This window comes from Pan troglodytes, chromosome 14 (genome assembly GCF_028858775.2).
Source record: "Pan troglodytes isolate AG18354 chromosome 14, NHGRI_mPanTro3-v2.0_pri, whole genome shotgun sequence".
Taxonomy (NCBI): Eukaryota; Metazoa; Chordata; class Mammalia; order Primates; family Hominidae; genus Pan; species Pan troglodytes.
In genome coordinates, this window is record NC_072412.2 from 31,322,842 (window position 1) to 31,342,952 (window position 20,111).

Below are 20,111 nucleotides of genomic sequence, written 5' to 3' on the forward strand. Positions count from 1 at the left end.
GCTTCTCCAGTACTCAGGTTCCTCATCCTTAAGAATAGGATTCGATACTAATTTATTATTCTGTAGCCAGTGATGTATTAAAAAGTGTTCATATACAGTACAGCTAAATGTAGTGTGGTATCTTGGATTGCATTCTGAAACAGAAAAAGGACATCATTGGAAAACCGGTGAAATCTGAGTAAAGTAGTTAATAGCTTCATCTCAATATTAAGTTCTTAGTTTCGATCAATGTACCGTAGTTATATCAGATGTTAACATTAGGGGAGGCCAGAAGAACGCTATATCGGAAAACTCTGTATTATCTTTGCAGCACTTCAGTAATTCTAAAATTAGAAGTTTGTTTTGTTTTGTTTTGTTTTGTTTTTTTGAGATGGAGTTTAACTCTGTTGCCCAGGCTAGAGTGCAGTGACACGATCTTGGCTCACTGCAACCTCAGCCTCCCAGGTTCATGCCATTCTCCTACCTCAGCCTCCCAAGTACCTGGGACTACAGGCATGTGCCACCACACCTGGCTAATTTTTGTATTTTTAGTAGAGACGGGGTTTCACCATGTTAGCCAAGCTGTCCTCGAACTCCTGAACTCGGGCAATCCACCTGCCTCAGCCTCCCAAAGTGCTGGGATTACAGGCGTGAGCCACCATGCCTGGCCAAATTAGAAGTTTTTTAAAGGTATTTGTGCAAGTCATTTACTAAGCAAAAAATAAGGGAGACCCATTTTCAGACCCAAGTAGAAGAGATATATATTAATATCTATTAATCCTTGTTAGCTCTAGAAGACCAGTTAATAAAGTAAATGATTTTATTTTCCTTTATTCGTTTCACAGGCTCTCTATTCATATGGATGATGAATTGCGACATATTGCACAAAATTCTCTTCAGGGTTTACTTGTTGACTTCTCAGATTGGAGGGAAGATGTACTATTTGGCTTTACCAACTTCCTGCTCCGGGAAGTAAATGATATGCATCACACACTCCTTGATTCGTCCCTGAAGTTGCTGCTGCAGCTGCTCACCCAGTGGAAACTAGTCATCCAGACACAAGGAAAAGTCTATGAACAAGCCAACAAAATCAGAAATTCAGAGGTGATTTTCACACCTTACCCATGAATTTATATTCTTTTTTTTTTTTTTTTTTTTTGAGACAGTCTTACTCTGTTGCCCAGGCTGGAGTGCAGTGGCGCGATCTTGACTCACTGCATCCTCCACCTCCTGGTTCAAGTGATTTTCATGCCTCAGCCTCCCGAGTAGCTGGGATTACAGGTGCACACCATCACACCTGGCTAATTTTTGTAGTTTTAGCAGAGATTGGGGTTTTGCTGTCTTGGCCAGGCTGGTCTCGAACTCCCAACCTCAAGTGATCCTCCCGTCTCAGCCTCCCAGAGTAGTGGGATTACAGGTGTGAGCCACCATGCCCGGCTGAATTTATATTCTTTTATTCATATATGTGAATGAGTGGCAGTCTAGAACCTTTAGAATTCTTACTTCCAGCCACCTAAGAACTTCCTCCCTGGTGGTGGGCCTTAGTTCTTCCACTGGCATAAATTGTGACCAAGAAACTCAGAGCATGATATTCCACATCAGGTTAGACTTGTGAACATTCACAAGGCTATTTAGGGAATAGAAATTGGTTTTTTCAGAGAAGTATGATTGCAAATCTATTTGTAAGAACAAATGACTACAGGCCAGGGACTTAGAGCTGGATGTGGGTGTGGATGTGGATGTAGGTGTGGATGTAGATGCAGATGTAGATGTGGATGTGGATGTGGGTGTGGATGTGGATGTAGATAGGATGTGGATGTGGATATACATGTGGATGTGATATGGATGTGGATATAGATAAGGATGTAGATATGGATATGGATATGGATGTAGGTGTGGGTGTGGATGTAGATAGGATATGGATGTGGATATAAATGGATGTGATATGGATGTGGATATGGATGTGGATGTAGATGTGGATATAGATGTGGGTGTGGATATTGATGTGGACGTGGATGTGGGTGTGGATGTGGATGTAGATATGGATTTGGATGTAAATGTGGATGTGATAGGGATGTGGATAGGGTTGTGGATGTAGATGTGGATATTGATGTGGATGTAGATGTGGATATGGATGTGAATATTGATGTGGATGTGGGTTTAGGTGTAGGTGTGGATGTAGATATGGATGTACATATTGATATGGATATGGATGTGGATATAGGTATATAAAAGTCAGCTGTCCACTAGTTATTTTTAGCCAGCAACATATGGGCTGCTTTGTTCAATATCCACGGAGAAGACAGTGCAGTCTTGTGGTTTCTTTATCCTTTCATGTCTCAGTCCTAAATGGTTAAGGTAGTGATAACATTTTGCAGAGCGCATTGAGGAGGAGTGTTGTCAGAGGAGAACCAGGGCGGTGGGAGCTTGGCATTGGCAATGAGCAGATGGAGAAAGGGGTCTGGCTGGAGAAGAGTGTAACTGAGAGTCTAAAGACTGTGGAGGCTCATGGCAGTATAGTAGCATCTGGGGAACAGCTGGGATTCCTTAGAGGCTAACCCCAGAGATGACATTCAGCTCCTTCTCCCTTCCCTGTGTTGTAGACATGCCAACACGATAGGTAGAAGAGCAAGGGTTATATATGCTTGTAAGGGGAAAACAAAAATGAAAGTGGAAACTTCCCTGTTGACTGGCTTGCTTTTACTTTAGATTCACTTGGTTGGGGATTGGGAACTTTCAGAATCCATCACAGAGCTGTGCAAAACCTAGATTAGAATCTAACAAACAAGTAAGCAAGGAGAGATAGAAAGTAAATGTTTGAAAATTCGATTTAATAGTATCCAAAAGTCTATGGAGAATTTAAATAACAACTTTGGCCACTTTGATTGTATATACAGTGTAATACCAAGCGGTATAGATGAAAGGAGTTGTGTTTTTGTCAACATTAATAGCCTTTGAAGAGTTATTTTTCATCAGAAGTAACAGATGGTTGATGGTATTCCACAGCAACAATTGATCTGAAAGACAGAAGGGGATCTAGGATATTTCATGAATAATAATAAATTCATAGACATGTCTGGTTCTAAACCATGGTCATTAATTTTAATATTTACAAGGTCAAATGTGCAAAAAATATGTAAAACATAAGTGTATTCTTCTTCCTTTGTTATTTTGCTGAATACAGAATGTTGTTCTTATTGCATAACAGCTCATCGCAAATGGCTCCAGTCACAGAATTCAGTCGGAACGAGGTCCCCACTGCAGTGTACTCCACGCTGTAGAAGGTTTTGCTCTGGTTTTACTCTGCAGTTTCCAGGTGGCCACACGCAAACTGTCTGTTTTAATACTCAAGGAAATTCGAGCGTTGTTTATTGCCCTGGGGCAGCCTGAGGTATGGATTAGTCTTCTGAATTTTTCCATTTCTTACTTTCAACTCTTCTGAAATTTAGATTAAAAACTACAAATGATGCATTACTATTTCAGGTACTTTTATGTTACATGTAGTGTTTCATTCATTGTTAGGTTTTAAACGATTGTAATAGCATTCTTGATCTACTAGATGTAAGTCATATTTTCTAAAAGCAATAGAAAAGACCAATCCCAGTTCTCCAGGGACATTACTTTGCCAAGAAGTGAAGAATTTTAAGATTAATTTAGGCTATGAATCATTTCCTTCACAGTGTTCAGCACACATCTAATTAAGAAGATATTATTACTTTATATTAGAGAATAAACTTGAAAAAATCATATATCTCATTTGAAATGATCAAGGTACCAAAGAGTTTGGCAAATTGAAAGATGTTTAATCTTGATGATGGTAGAAAATGGCATCACAAAAAACACATCCTCTTGAAATGGGAGAAGGAAGCCAGTTATTAAGCATGATCAATGCCTGCTAACACCCCACATTTGGCTAAATGCCATACACCTTGTTCAGAGAAAACACTTATTGCTATCTTGCAAGCTGGCATGGGTGGCCAAACCAAATGCATAATTTGATGAAAGAGGGACCAGCTTTTCATGTCATATATTTCTTTAGAAAATTACCACTTTCTGTTTTCTTCTTTTAAAAATAACTACTTTGGTTTTGTAACACTTGACATAGTCACTGTCTTTATAAAATATTTTCAACTTCACAGTCTTTTCTGTTCACATTTCTTCAGATAGCTTTCTGATGTATTTCAGGGCCACATCTCTGGCATCTGGTAAATGAATCTCTAAGACATATTATATTTTAGCAAACCTTCATCAAGTTTGTAATTATGAAAGTAATGATAATAATAATTATCATTACCATGATACCAATAATAATTACCATGTATGTGTCAGGTAGTGTGCTAAGTGCTTTATAAATAATATCTAATTTGACCCTCATAATAACCTAAGGATTGGTTTGGTTATTATCCCACTGTACAGATACTGAGACTGAGGCTTAGAGAGGTTAACTGCCTCCTGCAACATCAACAGCTAGAATGTAACAGAGCCAAAATTCAACAACAGATATATACACATGCCTCTAACGCCCCACTTCTTAAGTGCTAATCCACTAGACTGCATCAAAGATGTTCCTCATATGTTGCTTTCTTTGACCAGCCATAATTTTTTTTAAACCATTGTCATTCACACAGAAATAGAGACATCCCAAGGCTTTTCTATAAGGCTTTTGAGTAAATAATTTTATATTTTCAAATTTCTCCATAAGGGATGGTGAATGAATATATAATATATAAATAAATGAATATTCATTTATACATTCATTACATATATTTTGTTCATAATATATAAATGAATGGATGAATTAATTTATAAATTTATGATATATAAATGAATCCATTCATTTATGTATTATTCACATAGAATTTTCACTAAGATACTCTCTCGTGCCCTTTCCAATTTGCATCTTGTATCAAATAGTTACATACTATGTAGATACTACAAAGAGTGTGTGGTCAGTCTAGTTTCTTTGGGACTAAAATTCAGTCACAGTAAACAATTTATCAGTTATTTTAACAGATCAATGACTTAAAATAAGTAGCATTTTAGTTAGCAGTCTAACAAAGCATATTCTTGCAGAATTTCTACTCCTCGAAATTAATAACATGAACACTGTAGTGAATAATGTATGGCGCTGGTAGATTCTCATGTACATGTATGAGTCTGAAATTCAGGTATATGTCTTTTCAGTACAATGTGAAATTGGAGCTCTAATTATCTTCCACTAAAACTTGAAAGATGAAGCTCAGAAACACAGGAGTTTTACTCACTGCCTTCCACCCTCTGGGCACTCACTTTTCTGTGAGAAAACCCTTATCGCTATCTCACAAGCTGTTCTGCTTCATGTATCAGACGAAGGCGGTGGGGTGGGTGAGGAGGATTCATTTTCCCATAGAGAGTAATCGCCTCCCCTTTGTACAGGATGACGACAGGCCGATGATTGATGTCATGGATCAGCTAAGTTCTTCCATTCTAGAAAGTTTTATTCATGTAGCAGTTTCGGATTCAGTAAGTACACATTTGATTCCAATTAATGGCTCTTAAAAGCTCTGGACCTATCTAAAATAGTCAGTGAAAAATTATGTGGAATAATTTGGGTGTTTATGTCAGATTAATAAACTGACCCAAAGGTACTTATGAAGATAAGACTAGTTTTTCAGATGTTAATTTAAGAGACATTCAGATAAATTTCACACAAAATCTGGATCTTAGGAATATAGATAATATTTTTAAACAACAGTTTTAAGAATTGCTCAGGATTCTTAAGGAAAATTACTTTGCCTTTTTCATTGTACTTATCACTTAATACTATATGTAACACTTAACATTGTACTTAATATGTAACTTCTATTTATGTGGTACTTTATAGTTTACAGAGTGCTTTCACATTTATTATTCGATTTGATTCTCACAGTTACTGAAACTCAAAAATGTTAAGGGGTAAGTCCACAGTCACACAAAAGGAGAGTTTTAGAGCCCAGGGTCAAGTCTGGGCTCTCGAACTCTCCTCCCCAGGTTTGGACTCTGAACCTAGGAGAGCTTTATCTGCTACACAAATACATTCTTCCTTTTTAAAAGCACATTGGCAACTTTCAATTTCCTGAACAAGTGTAGAAGGGAAATTTAAACTGATTTTAGTTATCTGACTTTTAAAAAATAAAAGTATAATAACAGGACCTGGATTAATTTGGGCTAAATAGCTGAAGGGAGGCAGGGCAGAGCTGAGACTCCTTGCAGAATCCATGTTACTGATGTTGCTGATGCCTGATGTGCAGATACTTGTCAGATAATTATAAATGTATACAAAACTTGAAGACATTTCAGAGCTCTTCATGGCCTTTTCTAAGTTGATTGAAAACAGATTCCTATTTTTAGTGGCCCTGTTCTTGCTTATGATCATAATAATAATACACTAAAACTATAAGCCAGGTAGTGCAGACCTTAACAGTAATAGTGAAATAGTCCTACTTCTTTTAGAATTTCAAATTGTTTTGACATGGAATGGAATACTAAGCTTTGTTTAATGTATGTATCCTACTTGCCTACAGATAACACTTTATATTTTGTTCGTGTGCTTTTGTTCTGTGTGTACCAAAATCAAAATCTTAACCTGGGTAACCAGCTCAGCAATACTGCAGTTAGGAAGATGTACAGAAATGGGGAGAGAGTAATGGGAGAAGCAGTGACTGCTTTGTGCCAGGTGTTTTTACAGCTGTTACTTCATGTAATTCACTGAAAGATTTGGTGAGATCAGCATTATAATTCCCAAGTCATAAATTCAATACACAGAGATTCTGGGATGTTCAGTACTTTTCTCAGGTCACAGGCTTTGGGCAGAGCCTATGTTGCCATCTCATCTCTCAGGCTCTGTAGCTCCAACTCTGCCCCTTACAGCCTATTGACCATTGAGGCCACAATTATAACACTCTTACCCATGGGAACTCATAAACCCAACAGTTAATTCATCATTTTACATGCCTAACAAACATAAAGGCAGTGTCTTCTCTTGGCACAATAGCTAGATTATTTGAAAATTGATGTCCCCTGAACTTTGGTATCTAGACTTAAAAGAGAACAAAATGGAATATAAGAACTTACTAATATAGATATTTATCTTTCAAGAGATTTCAAGAGATTTTTATTTTTGCTTGCTATCATAGGGCAAGAATATGTGGGTATCTTGGCAAGGTGTGGTGGTTCACGACTATAATCCCAGCACTTTGGGAGGCCAAAGAAGGCAGATCTTTTAGAGTTCAGGAATTCGAGACCAGCCTGACCAACATGGTGAAACCCTGTTTCTTCTAAAAAATAATACAAAAATTAGCGAGATGTGGTGGCGATTGCCTGTAATCCCAGCTACTGGGGAGGCTGAGGTACAAGAATCGCTTGAACCTGGGAGGCGGAGGTGGCAGTGAGCCAAGATCACACCACTGCACTCCAGTCTGTGTGACAGAGCAAGACTCTGTCTCAATAAATAAATAAATAAGAATATGTAGATATCTTATCTCAAAAACTGTCAGTAGAATGTCCTTCATAAAAGGGATTGTGCTTAGCCATCTCTCTAAATCAAAGGGAAGATATTTCAGTGTAAGGAAAGATAGAGAAGATCATAGCTTTAAGAACGTGTTAATTACAATGATAAAAACACATTTGTGAATCTCAGAGATGAATAACTTTTCAGAATTTTAAAATACTGAATCCATGTTTCAGTTTAAATTTACTGTCATATATTCATTCAACAAATAATTAGTGAACAGCTTCTGTGTATTGATGCACAGTGCTCTGTGGCAATAAACCTGCCAAAATGTGACCCAGGTTCTTAAATTTTGCACTTAAGCTGCTTATCATCTAGCATAGGAAGACTGATGACCACACACCAAGGTCAAATGTGGTAGGTGCAGGATTGGTGTTTCAGATTCAAAGCCAGCCCAGTGCACTCAGCAAAAGCACTGTGCAAGAATGAGTAGTCAGGCTGAGCCCTGATGAGGATGGATAACTTCAGTTCGGGTTTAACTTACAACCTACCTCTTATACCTACAGGCAACATTACCACTCACCCACAATGTGGATCTGCAGTGGTTGGTGGAATGGAACGCAGTCCTGGTCAATAGCCATTATGATGTGAAAAGCCCTTCCCATGTCTGGATATTTGCACAGTCTGTCAAAGACCCCTGGGTCCTCTGCCTCTTCAGCTTCCTCCGGCAGGAGAACTTACCCAAGCACTGCCCCACAGCCCTCAGCTATGCCTGGCCTTATGCCTTCACTCGGCTCCAGTCGGTGATGCCTCTGGTGGACCCAAAGTAAGGGATTCTTGTGTTTTCCTCTGCCCTCTTGTTTTTCCATTTGCCCTCTTAAATTTTCATTTTGTGTAAGAGATTGGGATGTTATCATCCCAATTTCTGAACTTCCTACTAGAGAATTCTTAACATTGAGTAAAAACATTAAAAAAATTTTGTCTAAAGCTAGTGGTTTTTTGCCTTAATAATCAGTATGATTGTCTAAGTCTATAATTTCAGACTTTTAATGGTAAAAGATACTTTAAAGTTCTTCTGTTTGACTTTTCATCCAATGCAGATACTCTTTGAATAACATTCTTAATCTACAGTTGTTCAACTCTATTTGAGTACTTCCTATGATCTTTATTTAATAAGTGATATTTAAAATCCAGAACTTAGTTTCACTCTTGTTTTCGACTCCATATCTCTAGTAGCCCAATTAATGCCAAGAAAACCAGCACTGCCGGCAGCGGAGACAACTATGTTACTTTGTGGAGAAATTACCTAATTCTTTGTTTTGGAGTTGCAAAACCCAGTATTATGAGCCCAGGACACTTAAGAGCTTCCACTCCAGAAATAATGGCGACCACACCTGATGGTACAGTGAGCTACGATAACAAGGTGACATGACATGCTTCAGAAGAATTATTCTGTAAGGTTTTTTTTTAGCTTGTTTGTCTAGAGTTCACAGTGCAAATTGCACTGTGCCTGCCATCTGGAGTATTATGGGATCAGATTTTCATCCTACACATTTCTAAATTCCATTGAGTGTTTATATGAATAATTTATTACTCCTCCCTGACAAGTAGGGAACCAAAGATAAAGAAAAGTTGAGAAACCTGCTTAAGACCATAGAGTGACTTGTATTTATTCGTGCCCTGAGGTTTGGTTTGTGTCCTACAACACCACACTACATTTCTTTCACTCCTCACTGAGTATTCACCTTTAAATCATGCCTTGATTAAATAAATTATCTTGTTAAAGATAGCTTTATAGACTTAAATGGTTTTAAAAAGAAGACCGTTATAAAAAAAAATTCTTTAGAATTTGTGTTCCAGGTGAGAATTGCATTCATTTTGCTGTATTAAATTTGTGTGTGTGTGTGTGTGTGTGTGTGTGTGTGTGTGTGTGTTTCCTGAAATGATGGCAGTGCCTTGGGATGTGGTTCAGTACTTTGAAACTGTTATAATGGGATCATCCTTTGATTAAAGGAACCATCAGTTACCATGTTACCTCTTTTTCACTTGTATTCAACTTATTTCAGGCCATAGGCACCCCATCGGTGGGAGTTCTGTTAAAGCAGTTGGTGCCTTTGATGAGACTAGAGAGCATTGAGATCACAGAGTCCTTAGTTTTAGGATTTGGAAGAACAAATTCCCTTGTTTTCAGGTACAGTAGTCTTAATGAGTTGTTCTAAATTCATACATGCTGCTGCTATTGTAGTTCCTTTATTAACTGAGATTTGAGTCTGTGTGTTGGCGTGTGCCCGGAGAGTTTATAGGCTTTGTGTGACTTCCCACTACATCGTCTTGGTTGATGTGCATGTAACAAGCATTCCTTGCAACTGCCTCTCCTGTCACTTTTAGTCATTGCAACTTTGATTTTACCTCTCAGATTTTATTTCACTGGCAAGCTTTGTTTTAGACAACTAAAAATGAAGATAGTTCAGTATCAATCCCAGTTAGCCAGACTGTTCAGAGGTTATCACATCAAAATAATAACAGTCTGCTCATCAGCCATTTACCCAACAGATTCTCAAAGGTTAAGCATTGATAAAACCCTTTCCAATGTGTTCAGTTCCATTGGTTGATCTTTCTATTTTTTTTTTCTTTTTTTTTTCTTGAGACAGAGTCTCACTCTGTCACGCAGGCTGGAGTGCAGTGGCGCAATCTCAGCTCACTGCAACCTCTCCCTCCTGGATTCAAGCGATTCTCCTGCCTCAGCCTCCTGAGTAGCTGGGGCTACAGACCCGTGCCACCACATCCAGCTAATGTTTGTATTTATAGTAGAGACGGGGTTTCACCATGTTGACGAGGCTGTTCTCGAACTTCTGACCTCAAGTGATCCACCCGCCTCAGCCCCCCAAAGTGCTGGGATTACAGGCGTGAGCCCCCATGCCCGGCTTCGTTGATCTTTCTATAGGGCACTTTCTTTGCCTTAATATAACCATATACCTGCTTTCTGGATTCCTTATTTATTCACATTTGCAATCAAATAATCATTCCATCTGAAGTACTGTCAAAGCCTTTGAAAGAAACATTGTAAAATGTTAGTTTGGTTTGCCTCTGATGACTTTAGATAAGCAACAAAACCCTATAAAGACAAATAAAATCGCAAACAAAATTTTCCATGTAGATAGAAATGAGAAACCTCCAAGCATTTATGAGAAACCCTACTTGAAAAATAAAGATTAATAAGATGTTTTAGAGGCTATTGAAAAAGATCTAAGTTACTTATGGTTAGAGTCAGATTTTATTCTTTTGTTTGTTTGTTTTTTTGAGATGGAGTCTCGCTCTGTCACCCAAGCTGGAGTTCAGTGGCGTGATCTTGGCTCACTGCAACCTCCGCCTTCCAGGTTCAAGCAATTCTCCTGCCTCAGCCTCCTGAGTAGCTGGGATTACAGGCACACACCACCACTCCTGGCTAATATTTTGTATTTTTAGTAGAGACAGGGTTTCACCATATTGGCCAGGATGGTCTCGAACTCCTGACCTCGTGATCTGCCCACCTCTGCCTCCCAAAGTGCTAGGATTACAGGCGTGAGCCACCACGCCCAGCCCAGATTTTATTCTTAAAAGAAGTAATTGTGGGTTCTGACTGCGTAGGTTACCAGTTAACCAGAGTTTTACTAGTTATTGGTTAATTAATTAAGACAAAATATCATATAGAAATACGAGGAGATGGACGGGTGCAGTGGCTCATGCCTGTAATCCCAGCACTTTGGGAGGCTGAGGTGGGTGGATCACCTGAGGTCAGGAGTTTAAGACCAGCCTGGGCAACATGGTGAAATCCCGTCTCTATTAAAGTACAAAAATTAGCCAGGCGTGATGGTGTGCACCTGTAGTCCCAGCTACTCGGGAGGCTGAGGCAGGAGAATAGCTTGAACCCGGGAGGCAGAGGTTGCAGTACACTCCAGCCTGGGCAACTGAGTGATACTCCGTCACCAAAAAAAAAAAAAAAAAAAAGCAAAGAAATACAAGGAGATAACAATAACAATCCCTGAAATTACCCAACATTCTTACCTGAAGAATCTAAGATTGTTTTGCATATATAGACCTCTAAATATTTCTGGAGGCAGGTAAGATTATGCAACCAACTAGCCTCATGAGTCTAGAAAACTTACTGTCTCTGGGCCTCAGTTTTCTCAACTGTAAAATTGGCATAATAAATAAAAATAAATAAGTGTATCTGTCTAATTTTTTAAATGTTAGTATAGAGAATCCATCTCATAAATTTATTGAGAAGGCATATTAAATGTAAATATTCACAATGTAAATATTTGTTAAATGGTAGCTGTAAAGTGGAGGAAACTATCGATGTTATTCCCATTTCTCTGATGAAGAAATTCTAATGTCTGCATTGGAGAAATCAGGAATAGAACCCAGGCTTTCTGTCTCTTGATATGGAATGTCATAGAGTTTATCTTCCTGTCTTTGGATTTTCCTGGCTGGTGATGTTTAATAGAACAAAATATCCTACCAGAAAGTACAAGGTTTTCAAACTTGGGCATACTACAGACAAAATACCTACATACTAGTCTGACAACAAGCTACATCTTATCTTTTTGTCTGTTTTTTGACCTAGCAATTCAGAAGTTATTTCTTGAAGAAGAGAACTAATTAGATTAGAAAGTATAATGTTGAGAACTGGAGATAATCAGAACAAAGATATATATTGTGATCAAGACTTACATTTTTACTACATAAAAGAAAAGGTTTTGATGGGAATCTCACAATTTTAGTACTTGCCATACAGAATTTTTTATTTATTGTATAGTGGAAATAAAGGAATTTAGTTCTGAAATCCAAAAAAGGCTTTGTTTTAAAGTCAGCTATAAGTCAGTTTGCGGAGCACAGATCCCAAATGCAGCACTGTGGTAATTGCACCCATCTCTTTTCCACTAATTAGACTGAAAATTTCTTGTGTACAGGGGCTCAATTTTATTTATCTTGAGCTCCATAGCTTGCAGTAAAGTGCTTGAATTTAGCAAATACTTGGAAAATATTGTTTGTTTAATTGTTCACATAGGGTTTTGTTTTTTTGTTTGTTTGTTTGTTTTTTGCCATAGAGATCTCCAGAACATTAAATCAAAATCAAGTCAACAAATAGATTTTAAGCCAGAATTATATGCATAGCACTGGAATTAAGACCAGTAATACAAAGTATAGGCCAATACCTGTTTCCAGCTTAGCACGTGATTGGGAAATGGAGAGATCAGGGAGATTGTGATGTTAGAAGCAAAGTGTAAAAAGCAAGTGATTTGGGATTAAATGGATATAGAGTATTTAGTGACAAGTTTGGTGTCAAAAACAATGAATTTCAAATTTGACCTTTTTCCTCCACAGAGAATTGGTAGAAGAACTTCATCCATTAATGAAAGAAGCTCTGGAAAGAAGACCAGAGGTAAGAATTTGAATTTAAAAAATTAAGGCTTGGTTTTTTGGACAATCATCTGAATTTAAATCAAACCTAGTGATTTCCCCTAAAGAATACAAACCCCTAACACCTTTTAACAAACGAATCTTTATATTTTAACTTTTGTTGTTTTTATTATTTTTCAGTTTTCATTATTTAGTATCAAATGGTTCTATAGATTTTATGTCCTAAACATACAAATGCAAAACAACTTAAAATACTCATGTTTGTCAACTATTACATTCTTTTGCAGGAGGTTTGAGTTAAAATTGAATTTTGGGTTTTTGTGTGTTTGCTTGTTTTTTCACAAGGAGTTGAATGGCCAAGAATGTAATTTGTTTCATCTGGCATATGAGGCATTTTCCCTAGCATCACCTTCCCTGAAGTGAATTCTGAAAAGGATGAACTTATAATGTACCAGGATAAAAATAATAATAAGACTAGAAAAGGGCCAGGCGCGGTGGCTCACGCCTGTAATCCCAGCATTTTGGGAGGCCAAAGTGGGCAGATCAAGAGGTCAAGAGATCGAGACCATCCTGGCCAGTATGGTGAAACCCCATCTCTACTGAAAACACAAAAATTAGCTGGGCGTGGTGGCACGCGCCTATAGTCCCAGCTACTCTGGAGGCTGAGGCTGGAGAATCACTTGAACCTGGGAGGTGGAGGTTGCAGTGAGCCGAGATCATGCCACTGCACTCCAGCCTGGGTGACAGAGCAAGACTCTGTCTCAAAAAAAAAAAAAAAAAAAAAAAACCTAGAAAAGAAGGCTTCTCATATAGTAGCAATGATACAAGAAATAGCAGAAATTAGGTCAGGTGCAGTAGCTCATGCCTGTAATCCCAGCACTTTGGGAGGCCAATGTAGAAGGATTACTTGAGGCTAGAGTTTGAGACCAGGCTGGGCACATAGCAAGACCTAGGTCTACAAAAATGTTTTAAATTAGCCAGGTGTGGTGGTGCATGCCTGTAGTCCCAGCTACTAGAGTAGCCAGGTGTGGTGGTGCATGCCTGTAGTCCCAGCTACTCGAGAGGCTGAGGCAGAAGAATCACTTGAGCCCAGGAGTTCGAGGTTATAGTTAGCCAAGATCACACCACTGCACTCCAGCCTGGGTGACATGGTGAAGTCCTATCTCAAAAATAAATAAATAAAATGTAAAAATAAAGAAATAACAGAAATTCAGCAGTGTGAATAAGAACAAACAGTGTTACTTCCATGACCAGAACTGGGATTATTTCATGTCCCCTGCCCCTTTCACTGATTTGAGATGCTTCTGCCTTTCAGCAGACACTGGGAGCATCTGGGAAATGAGGCTTGTTGGTTCTCAACATTTCCACCTAATATTTACTGACCCACTTATGATGTTTTTTTTCTTACAGCCTGTAGATAGCAAGCATTTCCTCTGAGGATTAGGAAGAAAGAAAAATGTATGCTGACTTTTATGCTTAGAAAATTGAAAATAGATTATGCCTTTTGTTAATACCATTTTCTAAAACAAAGTTAATATTGTTTTGCCTGTGTCTGTAAGTGATACTACCTCTTTCTACACAGAACAAGAAACGCCGAGAACGGCGAGACTTGTTAAGGCTACAACTACTTCGAATTTTTGAACTTTTGGCTGACGCTGGTGTAATAAGTGACAGGTAGGGTCAGAATTCTACCGAGTTGCTTTCTTCTCACCAGACTGATCTTTTTGTTTTCTTTCTGTTTCTCTCTTTTGTCTTTTCTTTGTTTTTAAATATAATACCCTTAACTTAGAAAAATCCAAAAAACTCGCTTTTTCTTTTTTCATATTTTCTTTACACTGCATATAGGTTAGGAACAACTTTAGTGTGTGAGTTGTGACAGTGAATCTTAGTTTTCATGAAGCCTGTATTACTTTGACATAAAGACTGATCATCTAAAAATTTCATTTTCCTTTATTCCAGCACAAATGGAGCCCTAGAGCGGGATACTTTAGCCCTGGGAGCTTTGTTCTTAGAATACGTGGACTTGACCCGCATGCTCCTAGAAGCTGAAAATGACAAAGAAGTTGAAATTCTTAAAGATATCCGGGCACATTTTAGTGCAATGGTGGCCAACTTGATTCAGTGTGTTCCAGGTACGGTGATCCGTTACAAGAAATTACCATTCATGCTTGGAAGCCCATTCGTGTTCTTTATTACGGTGCTTTCGTCTTTAACCCTACTGGCCTTTATGCAGGTCTGGGATGGTGAAGTTTATTTACTTCGAGATACTAGGACATATATATGAGAACAGATTGTCATTACTCAGCACAGAGTTGGAAGGGGAATAATAAGTATTAAATTTGGCTTTGTGTGTGTCATTTCTATTCTTTGTTTTGGTTTCCATCTGAAAATGAACTGATGTGATTTCCATAGGAAGGAAGTAATTCAGAAGGAACATTCACACAGGCTTCATTTTTTTCACATTGTCTCTGTACTAATCTGTGAACAGGTAATTTCAGCAATATTTCTTCTCTCTGACTCTACCCTACCAACACATTAAATGTAATTCTATGAAGCTTAATATATTTTACATTTGATTAAATATTACATTATGGAGAAAAGTATCTTTCACAGAGCAAATGGGTATGAAACATCTCCATTCTAATAGAACATAGAAAATAAAATAGCTGGTTAGTTTGCTATAAAAATTATTCTAATTAAATTTTTTGGTACTATTACAAAAAGCCCCTTATCAACTAATATTTCCACTTTTCGCTATTTTGATGTTAATAACCTTCTTACCAATCCTTCTCATCTTCAGCGACCCTAAATTAAGATTTCAGTTTACCTCTTCAGTTAAAGCGAAGTACCTATGTGTGTTTGAAATAGACAGTCTATGCTATTTCCGAGTTCTCTTAAAGATGGGCAGCAGTCAAAAAACATTTAATATATAAGCAGCAGCTGAGTGGGAAGTGTTGCAGTTTTCCCAGGTATTGATTAGAAAAAAATCTCTGCAGGTCCTATTTTTTATCTTTCTTTCCCACTCTGAGTCAAGGTGCTGCCGGCTGCAACGTGAGGACAGGAAGAGTGCACACTTAGAAAAGAAAATGTGGCTTGACTTTTTAAGTGCATGTTTCATTGCCTAAAGAAAACTGTAGTTAAAAAATGAAGTGGTTCCTTTCCTCAAAATGTAAGAAATATATATAATAGCGATATACAGTATGTCCAGTCTTGTAACCTCTAAGTGTGTTTTTCTCCCTAGTTCACCACCGAAGATTTCTCTTCCCCCAGCAAAGTCTGAGGCACCACCTCTTCATCTTATTTAGCCAGTGGGCAGGACCCTTCAGCATTATGTTCACTCCTCTGGATCGTTACAGTGACAGAAATCATCAGATTACAAGATATCAGTATTGTGCATTAAAAGTAGGTGACATTGTACTCACGAATGACTGAGTCAGATGGATGGTCTCTCTTGTTAAACTAATAACCATGCCTTAAAAATAAGCTTAAAATAAATAATACAATATCATAGAATAAAATCTAAGCACACATACAAAAAAATCACATGGACACACACATACATAGCTTTTCTAAGCTCCCATTTTCTTCTCATATTTCTCCTGTATGGGAACCATATCTTTTTGCTCATTTACCCATTATATAGCTGTCTTGTCAATTAACTTTCAACTTAAAAAAGAAAAAAATAGACATCACCTCAAGTTCAAAATCTACCCAGAGCAACATTCCCTTTTTAATCTCCTTCTATCCTAGAAGACTGCCAGAAATAAATTTCCCCCCAACTAGGACTATTCAAAATCTTCAGAAGCATGACTCCTTTACAGCCTAATTTCCTTCAGAAAACTAACTGTATATCAGCTCTGTCATACAGAACATAAGTTGCTGACTCTCAGATTACCTTTGCCTCGGTGGAGCTAATGTAAACTATGGCCCTGATAGTCAGTTGGACCTGCCAATTGCAAAGTTATTCAAGATCTCCTCTTCTCCTACTTTCCCTTGATTTATCCCTCCACCCACCCCTTTAGAGGAACTAAAGTTTTTATTTTTCATTTTATTTACCTTTGATTAAGGATTATAATTATTTACTTTCATACTTTTCATATATTTTATACTGTCTCAATTCAATACGTTAGTCCAATATTTGTCGTAAAAGCAAAATTCGAAAAGCTATATTTATCTTATAAGCAGAATTCACTTGAAACATTGAAGGAAAGCTTATTTTAAATATTGCAAAATAGTTTTTTGGTTTTGAATACTTACTCTGATCATAAAGAGTTGTTATAATTATAAAATTAAATGTCCACAAAGGTAAACTTATGGGTTTTTAATTCTTATGAAAAGAGCCAAATTTGGAATCTGGTATTTTTTATTAAAGCTACTAAAGAATGCTTTAAAAATCATGGGGAAATAAGTGTCTTTAGAGGGCCCTTATCATTTATAATTCTGACAATTATGGTTTATAAAGTCAGTTGGATACCATTAGATCATTCCAAGTTTCATTTCCATGTCTTGTTGTGTTTTTATCATCAGGCAATGTCAGCAGTACTGTGCTGTGGCCCTGTCTTTGACAATGTGGGCCTTTCCCCAGATGGCTACCTATATAAATGGCTTGACAACATTCTGGCTTGTCAAGATTTACGAGTAAGTATAGGCAAAAATACATTGTTTTTAAATGTCTTCTGTGTTCTGCCTCAGTTGAGTTACTGAGATGTATAAGCATCGTTCACAATACCTCTTCACACATCAGCCATACAAGTATAGATTTATGTGTTGTTCGCTTTACGCTGTGATACATCAAGATAAAAAAGATAGTAACATTTATCAAAACTGACCATAAGCTGGGTCATAAAGCAAATCTCAACAAAGGTCACATTAGTGAAATGATAGAGACTATGTTCTCTAATCAGAGTAGCATTAAGTTGGTATTCAATTCAATAACAAAAAGATAATTTTAAAAAATACTTCCTGATAACCAGTGAGTTGAAGAATACATTACTATGGAAACTGGAAAATATTTTTAACTGAAGAATAATGAAAGTACTATATCCTAAACTTGTGGGCTGTAAGTAAAGCCTTTCTTAGAATGAAATGCATAGCCTTAAACACATATACAAGAGGACTTCAAAAAGTTTTGTGGGAGAATAGAATTAAAAGATAAAAATTTTTTAAATATAAACTTTATTTCTTAATAATCTCCATCAAGGTTAAGACATTTTTCGAAGTCTTTGCTTAATCCATGCCTAAAGAATCCATCCCAGACCTAAGTCCTGGAAACTTAACCATGTCAATGCCACGTTCTCTACATTATTACCTGAAGAAAATTCGGTGACTTTTAGAGATTTTTTTAAGATTAGGAAACCAAAAGAAGTCAGAAGGAGCCAAATCAGAACTGTAAGATGGATGCCTAATGATTTCCCATCAAAACTCTTGCAAAATTGCCCTCATTTGATGAGAAGAATTAGCAGGAGCATTGTCATGGTGAGAAAAGGACTTTCTGGTAAAGTTCTCCCAGGTATTTTTCTGCTAATGCTTTGGCTAACTTTCTCAAAACACTCTTATAATAGCAGATGTCATTGTTCTTTAGCCTTCCGGAAAGTCAACAAGCGAAATTCCTTGAGAACCCCAAAAATCTATTGCCATGACCTTTGCTCTTGAATAGTCCACTTTTGCTTTGACTGTACCACTTCTATCTCTTGGTAGCCATTGTTTTTATTCTGCTTTGTTTTTAGGATAGCACTGGTAAAGCCATGTTACATCTCCTGTTACAATTCTTTGAAGATCTATAGAATCTTAATTCCATTTGTTGAAAATTTTCATTGAAAACTCTACTTGTCTACTGCTGATGAGTTTTGGTGCCCGTCACATGGAACATTTGCTAAAGTTTAATTTTTCAGTCAGAATTGTATAAGCTGAACAGATTGAGATGTCTGTGGTGTTGGTTATTGTGTCTGCTGTTAATCGTCAGTCCTCTTTAATTAGGGCACAAACTAAATGAATTGTTTCCTCACAAATTGGTATGGATGGTCTACCACTGTGGGCTTCATCTTCAACATCATCTTAAAACAGGTTTTCTATTTGTAAACTGCTAATTTCTTTGGAAGAATTGCCCCATACATTTTTTTAAAGCAGCAATGATTTCACTATTCTTCCACCCAAGCTTCACTATAAATTTGATATTTGTACTTGCTTCAATTTCAGCAGGATTCATGTTACTCTGATAGCGGCTCTTTTCAAACTGATGTCTTCTCCTTCTTAGTGCCTCAAACTAAATTCTGTTCAGACATGTTATAACAAGTTAGCACAAGTTTATTTTGGTGCAAAAAAATTTTAATCCATGCATAATTTTTTCATAATATACATTTTCCATGAGCTTTCTGAAGACTCTCATATTAAAGAGAGAAAAGGTGGATAATCAATGACCTAAACATCCATCACAAGAAGTTAGAAAAAGAATAGAATATCAAACTCAAAAACAGTACCATGAAGGAAATAATAGAAATAAGAGTAGAAATTAATGAAAGAGAAACAAATTGATGGTAGTGATCACTAAACCAAAAGTTGAATTTGTTACAATACTAAAAAAAATCATAAATCCATGGCAAGTTCAATCAAGAAAGAGAGAGTGACTTTCTTTAAAGTGTTAAAAAAAGAAGACTATAAAACCAGATGGCTTTGCTGATGAATTCCACTGAACATTTAAAGAAAAAATTGCATGGATTCAATGCAAATTCTTAAAGAGAAAACAGATGAAGAGGAAATACATCCCAGTACATTTTGTGAAACCAGAATAACCTTGATAATAAAACAAGAAAAGGTTGTAGCAAGAAAGAAAATTAAAAGGCAGTCTCATTCATGAGATTGTCTCTAATACATAGATATAAAACTTTAAATAAAATATTAGAAAATTGAATTTCATGATATAGAAAAAAGATGATTTACCATGGTCAAATTGGGTTTATTGAAGAACTGTAAGGTTGGTTAATATTCAAATGTCTGTCAGTTCATTCATATATTAACTATATTCACAGAATCTCAAAAACATGATCTCAGATGTAGGAAAAACATTTGTTAAAGTTCTACATTTATTCACGAGAAAAACTCCTGGCAAAACTACAAATAGAAAAGAATATCCTTAGTTTGACAAAAGGCACCCTGAAAAAAAAACACCCTATGAGCACCATATTTAATATAAAATATGTAAACATCATATTTAATAGTTAATTTGAAAGTGTTGTCTCTGAGATTAAAATGGCCAAGGAAGCTT

At 37.0% G+C, this 20,111-nt stretch overlaps 1 protein-coding gene across 6 annotated transcripts in view; it reads left to right on the forward strand.

Annotated features, from left to right (window-relative positions):
- The window catches only part of FRY (FRY microtubule binding protein), a 449,258-nt gene that overhangs the window by 322,634 nt on the left and 106,513 nt on the right, over positions 1–20,111 (forward strand). For 4 of the 6 annotated variants that reach the window (XM_054664864.2, XM_003314107.6, XM_054664862.2 and 1 more), the window contains exons 18-28: positions 825–1,083; positions 3,188–3,370; positions 5,395–5,481; positions 8,014–8,273; positions 8,681–8,870; positions 9,514–9,638; positions 12,815–12,872; positions 14,433–14,524; positions 14,810–14,982; positions 16,092–16,252; positions 17,378–17,488. In XM_054664864.2, coding sequence (XP_054520839.2) covers positions 825–1,083; positions 3,188–3,370; positions 5,395–5,481; positions 8,014–8,273; positions 8,681–8,870; positions 9,514–9,638; positions 12,815–12,872; positions 14,433–14,524; positions 14,810–14,982; positions 16,092–16,252; positions 17,378–17,488 — 1,699 coding nt within the window. The remainder of the gene's footprint in view (positions 1–824; positions 1,084–3,187; positions 3,371–5,394; positions 5,482–8,013; positions 8,274–8,680; positions 8,871–9,513; positions 9,639–12,814; positions 12,873–14,432; positions 14,525–14,809; positions 14,983–16,091; positions 16,253–17,377; positions 17,489–20,111) is intronic. The other 2 variants (XM_063792435.1, XM_063792434.1) reach the window with 1 other exon arrangement.